This window comes from Microcaecilia unicolor, chromosome 3 (genome assembly GCF_901765095.1).
Source record: "Microcaecilia unicolor chromosome 3, aMicUni1.1, whole genome shotgun sequence".
Taxonomy (NCBI): Eukaryota; Metazoa; Chordata; class Amphibia; order Gymnophiona; family Siphonopidae; genus Microcaecilia; species Microcaecilia unicolor.
In genome coordinates this window covers 80,775,842-80,788,204 of record NC_044033.1, presented here as the reverse complement: position 1 = coordinate 80,788,204, position 12,363 = coordinate 80,775,842, and the positions used below count along the sequence as shown (strand labels likewise).

General features: G+C 42.6%; 1 protein-coding gene across 1 annotated transcript in view; it reads left to right on the top strand.

Moving 5' to 3' along the window:
- Positions 1-10,408: 10,408 nt before the first annotated feature.
- Positions 10,409-12,363, top strand: part of LOC115465558 (serine/threonine-protein kinase MRCK alpha-like) — an 806,479-nt gene continuing 804,524 nt past the window's right edge. The window contains 1 exon segment of the mRNA XM_030196108.1: positions 10,409-10,851. Within this exon segment, the coding sequence (XP_030051968.1) occupies positions 10,674-10,851 (178 nt within the window). The 5' untranslated portion in view covers positions 10,409-10,673.

The window sequence follows — 12,363 nt, the reverse complement described above, 5'->3', positions numbered from 1 at the left end:
ACCATTTCTGGCACCGGTATCTCTCCCAAATCTTCCTCGGTGAAGACCGAAGCAAAGAACTCATTTAATTTCTCCGCTATGGCTTTGTCTTCCCTGAGTGCCCCTTTTACCCCTCGGTCATCTAGTGGTTCAACTGATTGTTTTGCCAGCTTCTTGCTTTTAATATACCTAACAAAAACTTTTACTATGTGTTTTTGGCTCCAACCCAATCTTTTTTTCAAAGTCCCTCTTTGCCTTCCTTATCAGCACATTGCATTTGACTTGACATTCCTTATGCTGTTTCTTATTATTTTCAGTCGGATCCTTCTTCCATTTTCTGAAGGATTTTCTTTTAGCTCTAATAGCTTCCTTCACCTCACTTTTTAACCATGCCAGCTCTCATTTGTTCCTCCTTTTTTAATACACAGAATATATTTGGCCTGTGCTTCCAGGATGGTATTTTTGAACAGCATCCATGCCTGATGTGAATTTTTGACCTTTGTAGCTGCTCCTCTAAGTTTTTTTTCACCGTTCTTCTCATTTTATCATAGTCTCCATTCTGAAAGTTAAATACTCCAGCCTTCACTGCTAAAGCAAAGTGCCACAATTGGTGTTTTGTTTTGTTTTGTTCAGTAGACTGCGTTTGGTGAAAAGAACCTTGAGCTTTATTTTGAATATTTCTCCTTGCCTTTAATTTTTTGTTTTATTTTATTTACATTTCAAACAACATTTTTACACGTTAAACACTTGAACAAGAAAATTGGAAAATAAATTCAAAATTTAAGGCATAATAGAAAAAAAAAAAGAGGAACTAATCATCATTAGACCACTAACATAGGGTGGTGATTACAAAGAAGCTCAGGAGATAAGGGAAATGGGACTTGAAGTTGATATACTGCCTTTCTGTGGTATTTTGCAACTACATTCAAAGTGGTTTACATACATACAGGTACTTATTTTGTACCTGGGGCAATGGAGGGTTAAGTGACTTGCCCAGAGTCACAAGGAGCTGCAGTGGGAATTGAACCCAGTTCTCCAGGATCAAAGTCTGCTGCACTAACCATTAAGCTACTCCTCCACTCAGCCCATGAAGAATACTTACAATTAGAAGACTTAACATGACTACCCCCGCCAGTTTATAAATTGATCCCACCTATACTAGATGTTACCTGTGACCATTTTTTTTTTACATCTATGAAGACTCATAGTTGATCTGGTAAGAAAAAAAACATACTTTACCCCTAAATATTTAACCATACATTTACACAGGTAAGTTAGCAAAAAGGATGCACCTAGCACCACCGATTCAGTTCTCATGGCTAAAAAAGACTTTCTTCTCTCTTGGGTTTGTTTTGTGACATCAGGGTACACCAAAACTTTATTGCCATAAAATAAAGATTGTGATTTGTGAAAGAATAGCTGCATCACAGCATTTTAAAAAATTACACTAATAAGGTCGCCAACTCCAGCAACTTTGACACATTCAAAAAATGTTTTCCTATTCATTTCTTGGTTCACTGCCCCTGGATTCTCCTTCAAAACAGGTTTAGCTGGGATATAGTATATCCATTTTAAAGGGGGAATAGCTTCAGAAGAATAGTTCAAAATCTCAATCAGATATTTCTTAAAAACCTCCATAGGAGCAATACCCAGGGATTTAGGAAAATTACAAAATCAAAGATTTAATCTAAGATTATAGTTCTCCATCTGTTCAATTTTCCTTTGCAACAGCAGTTTATATTTTATCATTGTTGCTGACACATGCCCCTTGCCTTTAAACCAGTTATGGATTGTTAGGCCCCTAGGAGCCTTCTCTGCCTTTTTCTGGAAGATTTTTTAATACTTGGGGAAAATTGGAAGCCTTTATTAAGCAGTGCTTCCTTCAGTTTCTCCAGAATCTGGATTAATATTCTATCAATGAATTAAAGGTGGGCTTCATCTACTTCAGCTCAAGGGAGCAGCTGTACACAGAGATACCTGGTTTAAGAAGGAAAATAATCCCCTCCAATATAGCTTCAAATTATTTTTGATGATCCTATGCCTACCGTTCCAGTGTTTCCTAAGACTCCAGTTTTGATTCAGTTTTTAGAGAGGGCATAATTGAATGGCACCGGCCATCTCCGTGGCCAGCCATCTCCATGGCCGGCTCCGTAAATGGGCGGAGCCAACAATACTTTTGAAAAAGATGGCCGGCCAGCTAAATCTCAACATTTAGGTCAAATGTTGAGATCGCCAGGTTTAGAGATGGCCGGCTTTGGTTTTTGTCCATAATACGAAATGCAAGCTATTTGGTTGTGGGAGGAGCCAGCATTTGTAGTGCGCCGGTCCCCCTCACATGCCAAGACACCAACCGGGCACCCTAGGGGGCACTTCTAAAAATTAAAAAATAAAAATAAAAATTGCTCCAAGGTGCATAGCTCCCTTCCCTTGGGTGCTGAGCCCCCCAAATACCCCCAAAACCCACTCCCCACAACTCTAGACCACTACCATAGCCCTAAGGGGTGAAGGGGGCACCTACATGTTGGTACAGTGGGTTCTGTGGGGGGTTTGGACGGCTCCCATTTACCACCACAAGTGTAACAGGTAGGGGGGATGGGCCTGGGTCCACCTGCCTGAAGTGCACTGCACCCACAAAACACTGCTCCAGATACTTGCATACTGCTTTCAGGGAGCTGGGTAAGATATTTCAGGCATGGTAAAAAATGTTTTTAAACTTTTTTTTGGGTGGGAGGGGGGTTGGTGACCACTGGGGGAGTAAGGGGAGGTGATCCCCGATTCCCTCCGGTGGTCATCTGGTCAATTGGGGTACTTTTTTGAGGCTTGGTCGTAAAAATAAATGGACCAAGTGAAGCCGGCGAAATGCTTGTCAGATCCGGCTATCTTTTTTCCATTATCGGGTGAAGTCGACCATCTCGTAACCATGCCCCTGTCCCGCCCCCATCCTGCCTTCTGTACCCTGCCAACACGCCCCCTTGAAGTTTCGCTGGCTCCTCGACGGAAAGCAGTTGGCGCCAGCCAAAATTGGCTTTCGATTATATCGATTTGGCCGGGTTCAGGAGATGGCCAGCCATCTCCCGATTTGTGTCAGAAGATGGCCGGCGATCTTTTTCGAAAATAGTGACATAGGTCTGCAATTGCAGTTTCAGAGATCTGTTTCCTGCAATTCCAATTTTAACTTTGCTTCAGACTCCATTTTATTTCCAACCTTTAATACCACCTTCATTGTTGCAGTTTGTGTTGAGTCCAGCTTCAACTGCTTTGGTTTTGGCTATGATTCCAGTTCCAGTTGTCCCAATTTCTGCCTTGTAGACTCTACAAATCCCACACTGCTTTGGATGTAAGTTCAAAACCAGGACTGTCCCAAAATCTGCAGCCTGGAATTGGGTAACTTGGCATCTCAGTTCCAGGCTGGAAATTTTAGACCAGTTCAGGATTTCTGACCACAACATATTGGTGCATTATGAGACTTCTGATTTAAATGGGCAGGATCACAAATTGCTTGGGGATGTAAGTTCAAAACCAGGACTGCCCAAAAATCTCCAACCTGGAACTGGGTAACTTGGCATCTCTGTTATTAGCAGAATCATGCAGGGTTCCTCATCTGCTTCATTATTTTGGTACATATTCAGGCAGGGTGTGCTTTTCTGCATCTTATCAAGGATTTTGTCTTTTCAATAAGATGTGTAATTGTAAGAACTTCTGAACATCTTCTTAATCTGGCAGAGCACAACAGAGGCATCGCAATAGTATGAGCATACAGTTTCTACCCAACCAGCTGCTTTTGCTTATTTAGCTCTGACTGTAATCTGGGAAGAATATCACTGTATGATCCTTATCTCAGGTCTTTTTTTTCTTTCTGGCCAATTACAGGACCAGTTCTTTAAATCTGTAGTTCATTATTTTAATCAGTATAGTATAACAACAATTACTATGCTTCCCAGGAGTTCATGGGGTAGGATGCACTCATCCTAAAACTGAATTGGACAGGAGATTCTCTCCAGGAAATAGATCTTTAATAATTACAAAAAAGGTTTCATGCTACACAATTCCATGCCTTCTGGAACTCCTCTATCATCTTTAACTTGTTACAGCAGAAATGATTTTCCACATCATACATCTTTAAGAGAAGTGTTTGTATAATTTTCTGCTGTGCATTAGATGCCAGCTCTATGGGTGTTTGAGCACCCCCAGTATTAAACAGATGCCTTCACTTTGTCCAAGGAAGGATAATTTGTGATGGGATTTAGCACAGCCAATGATTCTGAAAAGTTGGATCAGATGCATGAGATTCCTGCTTCAAAAAGACACTCATCCTTATCATATAAGATGCAATTCTTATTGATCTTGGCAACTGCATCTTTTAAGTCTTGTCATACTACTCCCAACTTGTTTTATACTTTTAGCAACTGACTGCTTATTTTATTTTGTTTTCACTATAACTGCAGACAGATCAATGGTGGTAAATGATGGTAGAGCTGGGAATACACTGCAATAGGAATGCAGTGAAGCAGGAGCTGAAGAGGGGACTGTATAAGTATAATCTTACCGTTCAGTGAATCCAGACTGCCCCAATTTGACTGCCCCTATCGGACCGACCATTCACTTGTCTATTAGATTGTAAGCTCTTTGAGCAGGGACTGTCTCTCTTTGTTAAATTGTACAGCGCTGCGTAACCCTAGTAGCGCTCTAGAAATGTTAAGTAGTAGTAGTAGTAATTTATTTATTTAGTGGGATTTATTAACTGCTTTTATGAAGAGATTCACCCAAGATGCTGTACAACAGGTATAGCTTGACATAAACAACTTACAACATAATAATGTAAGCATAAAATACAATCGGGGCCCTTTTACAAAGGCTCGCTGAAAAATGGCCTCCAGTAGTGTAGACGCGTGTTTTGGGTATGAGCAGAATCATTTTCAGTGCACCTGTAAAAAATGCCTTTTAACATTTTTGCTGAAAATGGACATGCGGCAAAATAAAAATTGCTGCGCGTCCATTTTGGGTCTGAGACCTTACCGCCAGACATTGACCTAGCAGTAAAGACTCACGCGGTAACCGGGCGGTAATGACCTATGTGAGTCAAATGCCACTTGGCATGCGCCCAATACGTGCATCCGAAAATAACAATTATTTTTCGGACGCGTGTCAAAAATGAAATTACCACAAGAGCCATGTGGTAGCCAGGCGGTAACTCCAATTTGGTGCACATTGGGCACGCGGCTTAGTAAAAGGGCCCCTCAGTGAGGTAGACTTGAAGACAGGCAAGTTAAATCCTAGTAACACCAGGTCGCTCGGGCTTGGACTGGAGACTTGGGCTGTCTTATCACTGGTTCGATGGTGCAGGCTAATCTGGTAATTGGATATAGGACCTTTAAAGATGTGACACTACATGAATCCGAATACAAATTTACTATGAGACTGTATATCTCACCACATAGAGCATTCAGGGCTGCTCTGCGACCCCTGGACGATTGCCTCAAGTGTGCGGGACCTGGGGCGCACTTGGGACATATGTTCTGGCTGTGCCCCCCGGTCCGTGCCTTCTGGACGCAACTTTGTACCTTTGTCTCGGCTGTATGGGGGTTGACATGGTGCCCCTTGCCTGCTCTCTTGTTTGATAAGTATAAAGTGAGGGGCAGCCGGAGAAGGGGCATGATACCTTTCCTCCGCAGAGCGACTGCTATGGGGAAGAAAACGATTTTACTGAATTGGATCTCATCAGAGCCACCTTCTGTGTCATGATGGCGATCCCTCATGATCTCCTTGGGTGCCATGGAACGTAGGGAAGTGGATGACTTAGAGGCATATTTTCAAAGCACTTTGGGAGGCTAAGTTCCATAGGTTTCTATGGAATTTTGGGAGGCTAAGTGCTTTGAAAATGAGCCTGTTAGCCTCCCAGGGGGGAGATCGACTATTTCAATGTTGGTCATCGTTTTGGGATACACTGACTCCCACGGTTCGCAGTAGAATTTTGAATGGGTAAGCTCGCGGGGAGGGAGCGTGGGTAGGGGGTTAGGGGACGGGAGGGAGGGGGGTTGGAAGGGAGCAACGTGGGAAGAAATAAAAATCACGGATGGCCAGTTTGAGTATGTTGAATGTTCGTTAAACTGTTCGAAATACACCTGTAATATAACTGCATTTTTTCTCACTTTAATATCGCCTGTGTACTTTTGGTCACCAATAAAAATGATATAAAAAAAAAAAAAGCTGTCAAGTAAAACCCCCCCCCAAAAAACCAAACCAAACCAAACCAAACCAAAACAAAGAACTCAGGTGCCCATAGATGCCAGAGGTGTGCTCGGACTTTCTTTGTTGAAGTTTTAACCATAAAATGTTACCAATTGTGAGTTTCCTGGTTAGGGTTAAAAAAAAACGCTTTTACACACACTCTGAAGCAGTAAGAGGGTGGGTTGAAGAGTCAGACAAAGGATGAGTGCAATCTGTTACAAGGCTTCCGATTGGCTGTCTGAGAGCCCAGGGAAAGCTGGGAGCTAGAGGAGGGACAGTGTGGGAGACAGCCAATAGGAGCCAGGATCTGCTAAAGGGCACGAATTTGGACCAATGAGGTGGCAGGAGGCAGTCTGACCCATAGATTGGCGCGAATTTCAAGCCAATCCAGGGGACAGGAGGGGTGGAACAAAGAAAAAGTTTTGCAGTCCAGAGGCAGCCTGGGAAGAAGGAAGGAAGACAATCCCAGGAAAAGAATGGAGGCTGCAAGCATGGTCTGAGAGGAAAAAATCAGATCCAGGCAGGAGTGTGCAAGCTCAGGGACAGAGGAGGCATGCTGCAGGCTGATGAAGAGGGAGAAGACTGGTGAGTCCTGTAAAGGGGCCGGGGACTGAAGCAGACAGGAACAGAAGAGGAGGAGAAGGGGGTCTGGAGTGAGCCGGGGCAAAAGAGGAGCCGAGCCGTAGCAGGACCCACAGAGGCCATTCTTCAGACAGAGAGAGAGAGAAGCAGAGGAGGAAGAAGGGAACACACTGGGAAGCTGAGATGTGTTGGGAGCAGTGCAGAACTGAATAGAATCCCAGAGAAGTCCACCCAGTGCATCCGTGTGTGTGCTTGCCTGTCCAGAGAGGAGAGAGAGCTGGCCGTTTGACTGTCTGTCCTGTAAAGAAGAGGCTTATCCAGAGAGGGAAGAAGCCCCACAAGGAGAGAGACAGAGAGATACCCCCCCCCCCTGCACTGAGTGCCCAGACTCCAAAGGAATTTTTTTTAGTACCTGCCAGCGAGTGTCTGCCTCAGGAGAAATCCAGACAGAAGCCTGCCCTGGGGAAAAGCTGCCCAGCCTAAGCCTCGAGTCCTGTGAGTGCCTGCCTTTAGGAGATTTAGTTTAGCAGTCCATCAGTGTGATTAGAGGGTGGTTGTATAGCAGAACAAAAACAAAGGGGGCATATTTTGGGAGGGTTAGATAGGAATTTCCCCTGCTTATCTTTTTATTTGAATCTAGTTAGTCCACAAGGTCCTTTGCCAAAGAAAATACTGATTGAGGTTAGTACACACACCAAGCACATGGAGTCAGGGTTTTCCTTTTTTTAGTTTTTTTTGAGTCAGAGCAGTAGGTATCCTGGAGTTCCTGAGCCGGTGAGCTGACCTCGCCAACCAAGGAGACGTGGATGTGGAGAAGACCAAGGTACCCAACGCAAGAAAGCAGTGATGCTAGCGAAGATTTGATATACCGGTAACATTATTGTGTGCACACAAACTGAAAAATATATATATCAGATCTGAGTACACTAATTAGAGCTGTGTACATGTTTGGGATGTTTTGTGTTATTGCAGATGTGGGGGTTGGGGTCTTGGTAACTGTAATTGTAGTTCTGAATATGTTATTGCCTTTATTTCCTTTGTAACTTATCACAAAGCATTTAACACCTTGCACTAGTTTTATTTAATACCAACTTTAAGGAACATATCCCAGTGTTTCTATTTACTTTACCCTTTAATAAAACCTTTAATATTTCTTTTCTTGTTAAATCCCTTGGTTGTGTGGAGTTTTTTTGGGAACCCTATTTGAAACTGTGACATTCCTATATATATTTATTTTTTTAATTATTGTGTATTTACCTGCTCCACGACTAGGGGGTTTACAGTAAGAATCCTGAAAGGGAACTTTAAAACAATACATGAAGGTAAGACCTTTGAAGTCAGAATGATTAAATATTTTGACACCCACCAGTCAGGACTTAACAAAGATCTGGGTTTTCTAGCCCATTATAAACCATAAAATTGTACTGCTTTGTCACTCTCCTATCTCCATGCATATCTCCCTGTCCCTCAACCACCCGACTCTTCCTGTCTCTCACCTTTCCACCCCCATCCTGTTAGACTGTCACTGAAATGCTTTGATGTTTCACTTATATATACTGTCACCTACCAACATTTGCTTATTTCCGATCTGATGAAGAAGGGCAACCTTCGAAAGCTAATCAAGAAATGTATTAAGTTATGTCCAATAAAAAAGGTATCATCTTATTTTCTTTTCCATGTTTTATTTTATTTCTATTGATGATTACCAGTGCTTTTAGGACACAGTCAAGAGAGTGTAGTGCAAGCACCGAGTTAACAACTGCCTCCATCTCTGTCAAAACATTAAAAAAAATACTACTACTACTACTATTTAGCATTTCTATAGCGCTACAAGGCGTATGCAGCGCTGCGCAAACATAGAAGAAAGACAGTCCCTGCTCAAAGAGCTTACAATCTAATAGACAAAAAATAAAGTAAGCAAATCAAATCAATTAATGTGTACATGAAGGAGGAGAGGAGGGTAGGTGGAGGTGAGTGGTTACAAGTGGTTACGAGTCAAAAGCAATGTTAAAGAGGTGGGCTTTCAGTCTAGATTTAAAGGTGGCCAAGGATGGGGCAAGACATAGGGGCTCAGGAAGTTTATTCCAGGCGTAGGGTGCAGCGAGACAGAAGGCGCGAAGTCTGGAGTTGGCAGAATCGAAGAATCGAAGAACGCCTTCTTTAGCAACCCTACTGATCTGTAACTATTATAATGCATAACAGTACTGAAAGCAAAAACACCTTCAGCTGAAGATATTGCATCATCTATTTTGTCACAAAGTTTTATTAAAAAAGGTGTTAACTCTGAAGAACTCTCTCTTTGAGCACACCACTTATGCTTATGTAAGAAAAAGTGTAATTTCCCCCCCACACACAATGTTGCATATGTAAATGCTCAATTTGCCCCCCCCCCCCCATCCTCCCACAGCCGAAATGACTTCCTTATGTTTTGCTCCTTTAAAGTATGCAGGAACACCTTTATTTGCCACAAAGATTGGGGTGCTAGATCTGCACACTAAGCATGCAGCTTCCCAGTTATTATTTCCACCATGACAGCAGCATAGCAATTTTGTCTCATTTCCTCAGTGAAACGACACTTGCATTTTGGCGTTTTATTCTATTGTCCAGTGGGTCACCGTCACAGATGCAATCTTCTCCTTTCACTCGTTATTTCCCGAATTGACTTTAAAGAAAAGCGAACTATTTATGTATACTTGTGATAGTTACTTACCTAAGTCCTCTTTCTTTCTCTTAACTAAGCAAGCAGGGGAATGGGGATGGAGCGATCTGTACTGGGGTGGCCTTACAAAGACCAGAGCAAGTGCAGCAGTTCAAAAGAGTTCCTGAAAGGAACAGGGAGATCAGTTAGTTATACAGAACAAAGACTGCTGCTTCTGGAGCCTGGTGCCGCTCTCTCTCTAGAATCCACCTTCTGGGTAGGCATGTTGGTCATAGGAACATAAAAGTTTTTCTCCGTCATGAAAAGAGGCAATTTTTCTAAAAACATAAAATAAAACAACACAACACACACCTGAAGGCACCCAGATCATGTGATCTTTAAAAGAAAGAAAGAAAGTAGCCCTATAAATCAGTCCTATAACCTTCCTGGTTATCTCTTTCCAATTACAATTTTCCTGTTTTAAACCTACTACATTGTGCTTTTTATCTTCACTATAAGCACCAAGAAGCAGGGACTACTAATGATGTGTTTATAACACTGCGTACACCTAAAACAAACTGGATTATCAGATCCACTGCCCGGAATAGACTTTTGCTTTTTATACACTTCCACTGACAAGAGGAATTGGATGTCTAGCATAGTTCTCTGGCTTATGATTATCCTATTGCGTGCCGACCACTTAGAGAGAAGCTTAGACAAGAAACCTAGTACTATGAAAATAGGCTAGACAGCGAGAGACTTGCCCAGAATCACAGGGAGCTTATTCCCATGAAACACAAGTCTCTTACGTCATATACGACACATCAGAGGGCAGCATGGTGGGCGGGACTACGGCAGCGCAGCGCACCTCCCGGCCTGAAGGGGAACGGAGGAATCGTTGCGTGACGTCAGCCTGTCGGGGACGTGCCTGCGTGAGGCTACGTTCCCACGTTCAGTTCGCTCTGGACCGGTGCAGCGCAGTGGAGGAGGGGTTGCGGCGTAGCCATTACCATAGCTGCTGCGGTTCTTTGCGCGTCTGCAGTGGCCGTTGCCGGTGAAGCGGTGTGGAGGCGGAGGCGGAGGAAACGGCGGCGAGAGCCGCGGTGGAATGCAACGACTTAGTGGTTGGGGTGGTAAAGGGGGGGCAACCAAATTTTGTGGGGGGGCATTCGCCCCCCTTTGCCCCCCCGTAGCGACGCCCCTGAGAGTAGTTTTGAATAAATAGTTGTTAAAAGGGTGACCGAAAATGTCTGGGGAGGTTCGTCTGAAACAGCTGGAGCAATTTATTTTGGATGGGCCGGCTAACACAAATGGGCAGTGCTTCAGTGTGGAGACCTTGCTGGATATTCTCATCTGTCTTTATGATGAATGCAACAATTCCCCACTGAGACGAGAGAAAAATATCGTGGAGTATGTGGAATGGGGTAAGTCAATTAACCTTGCCGTTATTACTGTCATGATCTTATGTTGCCGTTATTGCATACTCATCATGCTTGCATTTTATTTTACTAGCGTTTCTTGATATGGCAGCATTATTGTATGTAGAGAGAGTCTTGCGTTTCCATCCCCAAAAGATGATTTCAGACCACCGTGCGGTAATTGCTAAAAGGAGATTGATCTCTGTTATTGGACACATCCTTTTCTTTCCCAGATTCTTGTTTGTTAGGCCCAGTGCATATAGTGTTCCCAGTTTCTTGGACGGAGGAGGCTGTGGATACTGATGGTCAGCAAAGGGATAATGCACAGCTTAATATAAGCAAGTTTACCTGTTTGAATTGAAAAATAGTTTTTTTTTTTTAAAGGAAAATGAGCAACCCTTATTCCCCCATAAATGTAAAAATGGTTATTGCAATGTGAAACGATGCATTTTGATAGCCAAGGTCGAGTTGAGCTTATGGAAAATTAAGAGGCTTATATCATCCAGGGACGTTTTCTCTGTGTTCAAGGGATGTAGAATTAAGCTTATTTCTTCTTCATCGGATACTGATCAGTATATGACCATGTAAGGAGGTGCAAAGTAAATTGAATGCAGACAATAGTGCAGTGATGTTCGTATTCTTTTCAACTGAACCGTAGCAGAGGAAATAAGTCAATAGCCCTCAAATACGACTGAGAAACTGTGTGACCTTCAGTCTTAGAAGCCAGAGTTTGAATGATATTAATGCCTTGGGTTTTTATTGAAATATTCAGGAATGATCATTCATCTCCTACTTCAGAAGTACTACTTAATTCTGAAACGACTTTCGAACTTGCATATTTACAGTCTTAATTGTTGGACAGAAATAGAATCGTTTGGAGACAAGCAAATCAGTCGAGAGGTCATATAATTGTATGGAAAGAGGAGTTATCGTTCTATACTGTATTACGGCCATATTGCATAAACGGCAACAGCTTTAAATTCTAATATATTTGGTTTCTTAACAGTTCTTATTAGCTAGTTCTCTTAAAATGTAGTGGTTCACTTTTATATAGAATGTGGGCATGGGTGGGGTGGCTATAGTTTCAGGAATCACACTCCACCACAGACCATAAGTAGTAAGTTTTTAAGGAGCATCCTTATGTATAATCATTGTTTATGGTGGACACAAGATGACTTTAGAACATTGTCTTTGGAAGTCTTTTGGCATAGCTTTTTCAGCATTACTCCCACATAATTAAAAAGAAAAGTATCAGCTTGTTTTATTGATCTTTATTTCTGTATATTCAAATGGACTAATACAGCAACCCACAGTACTGTGCATCTCGGGCACCCTATCCTAAGCTTGTATGTAGTCTGGTCACAGGCTTGCTTTTATTATATTTCCATCTCAGATTTCTGATGACAGTTTCGTTTCCGTGGTTTCTGATGTTACCAGATGAACACAGTAAAATAACAGCCTTGCTGTGAATCCTGGTCTTCTATCATTTGTTACTGGTATCCAGTGTGGCAATAAATT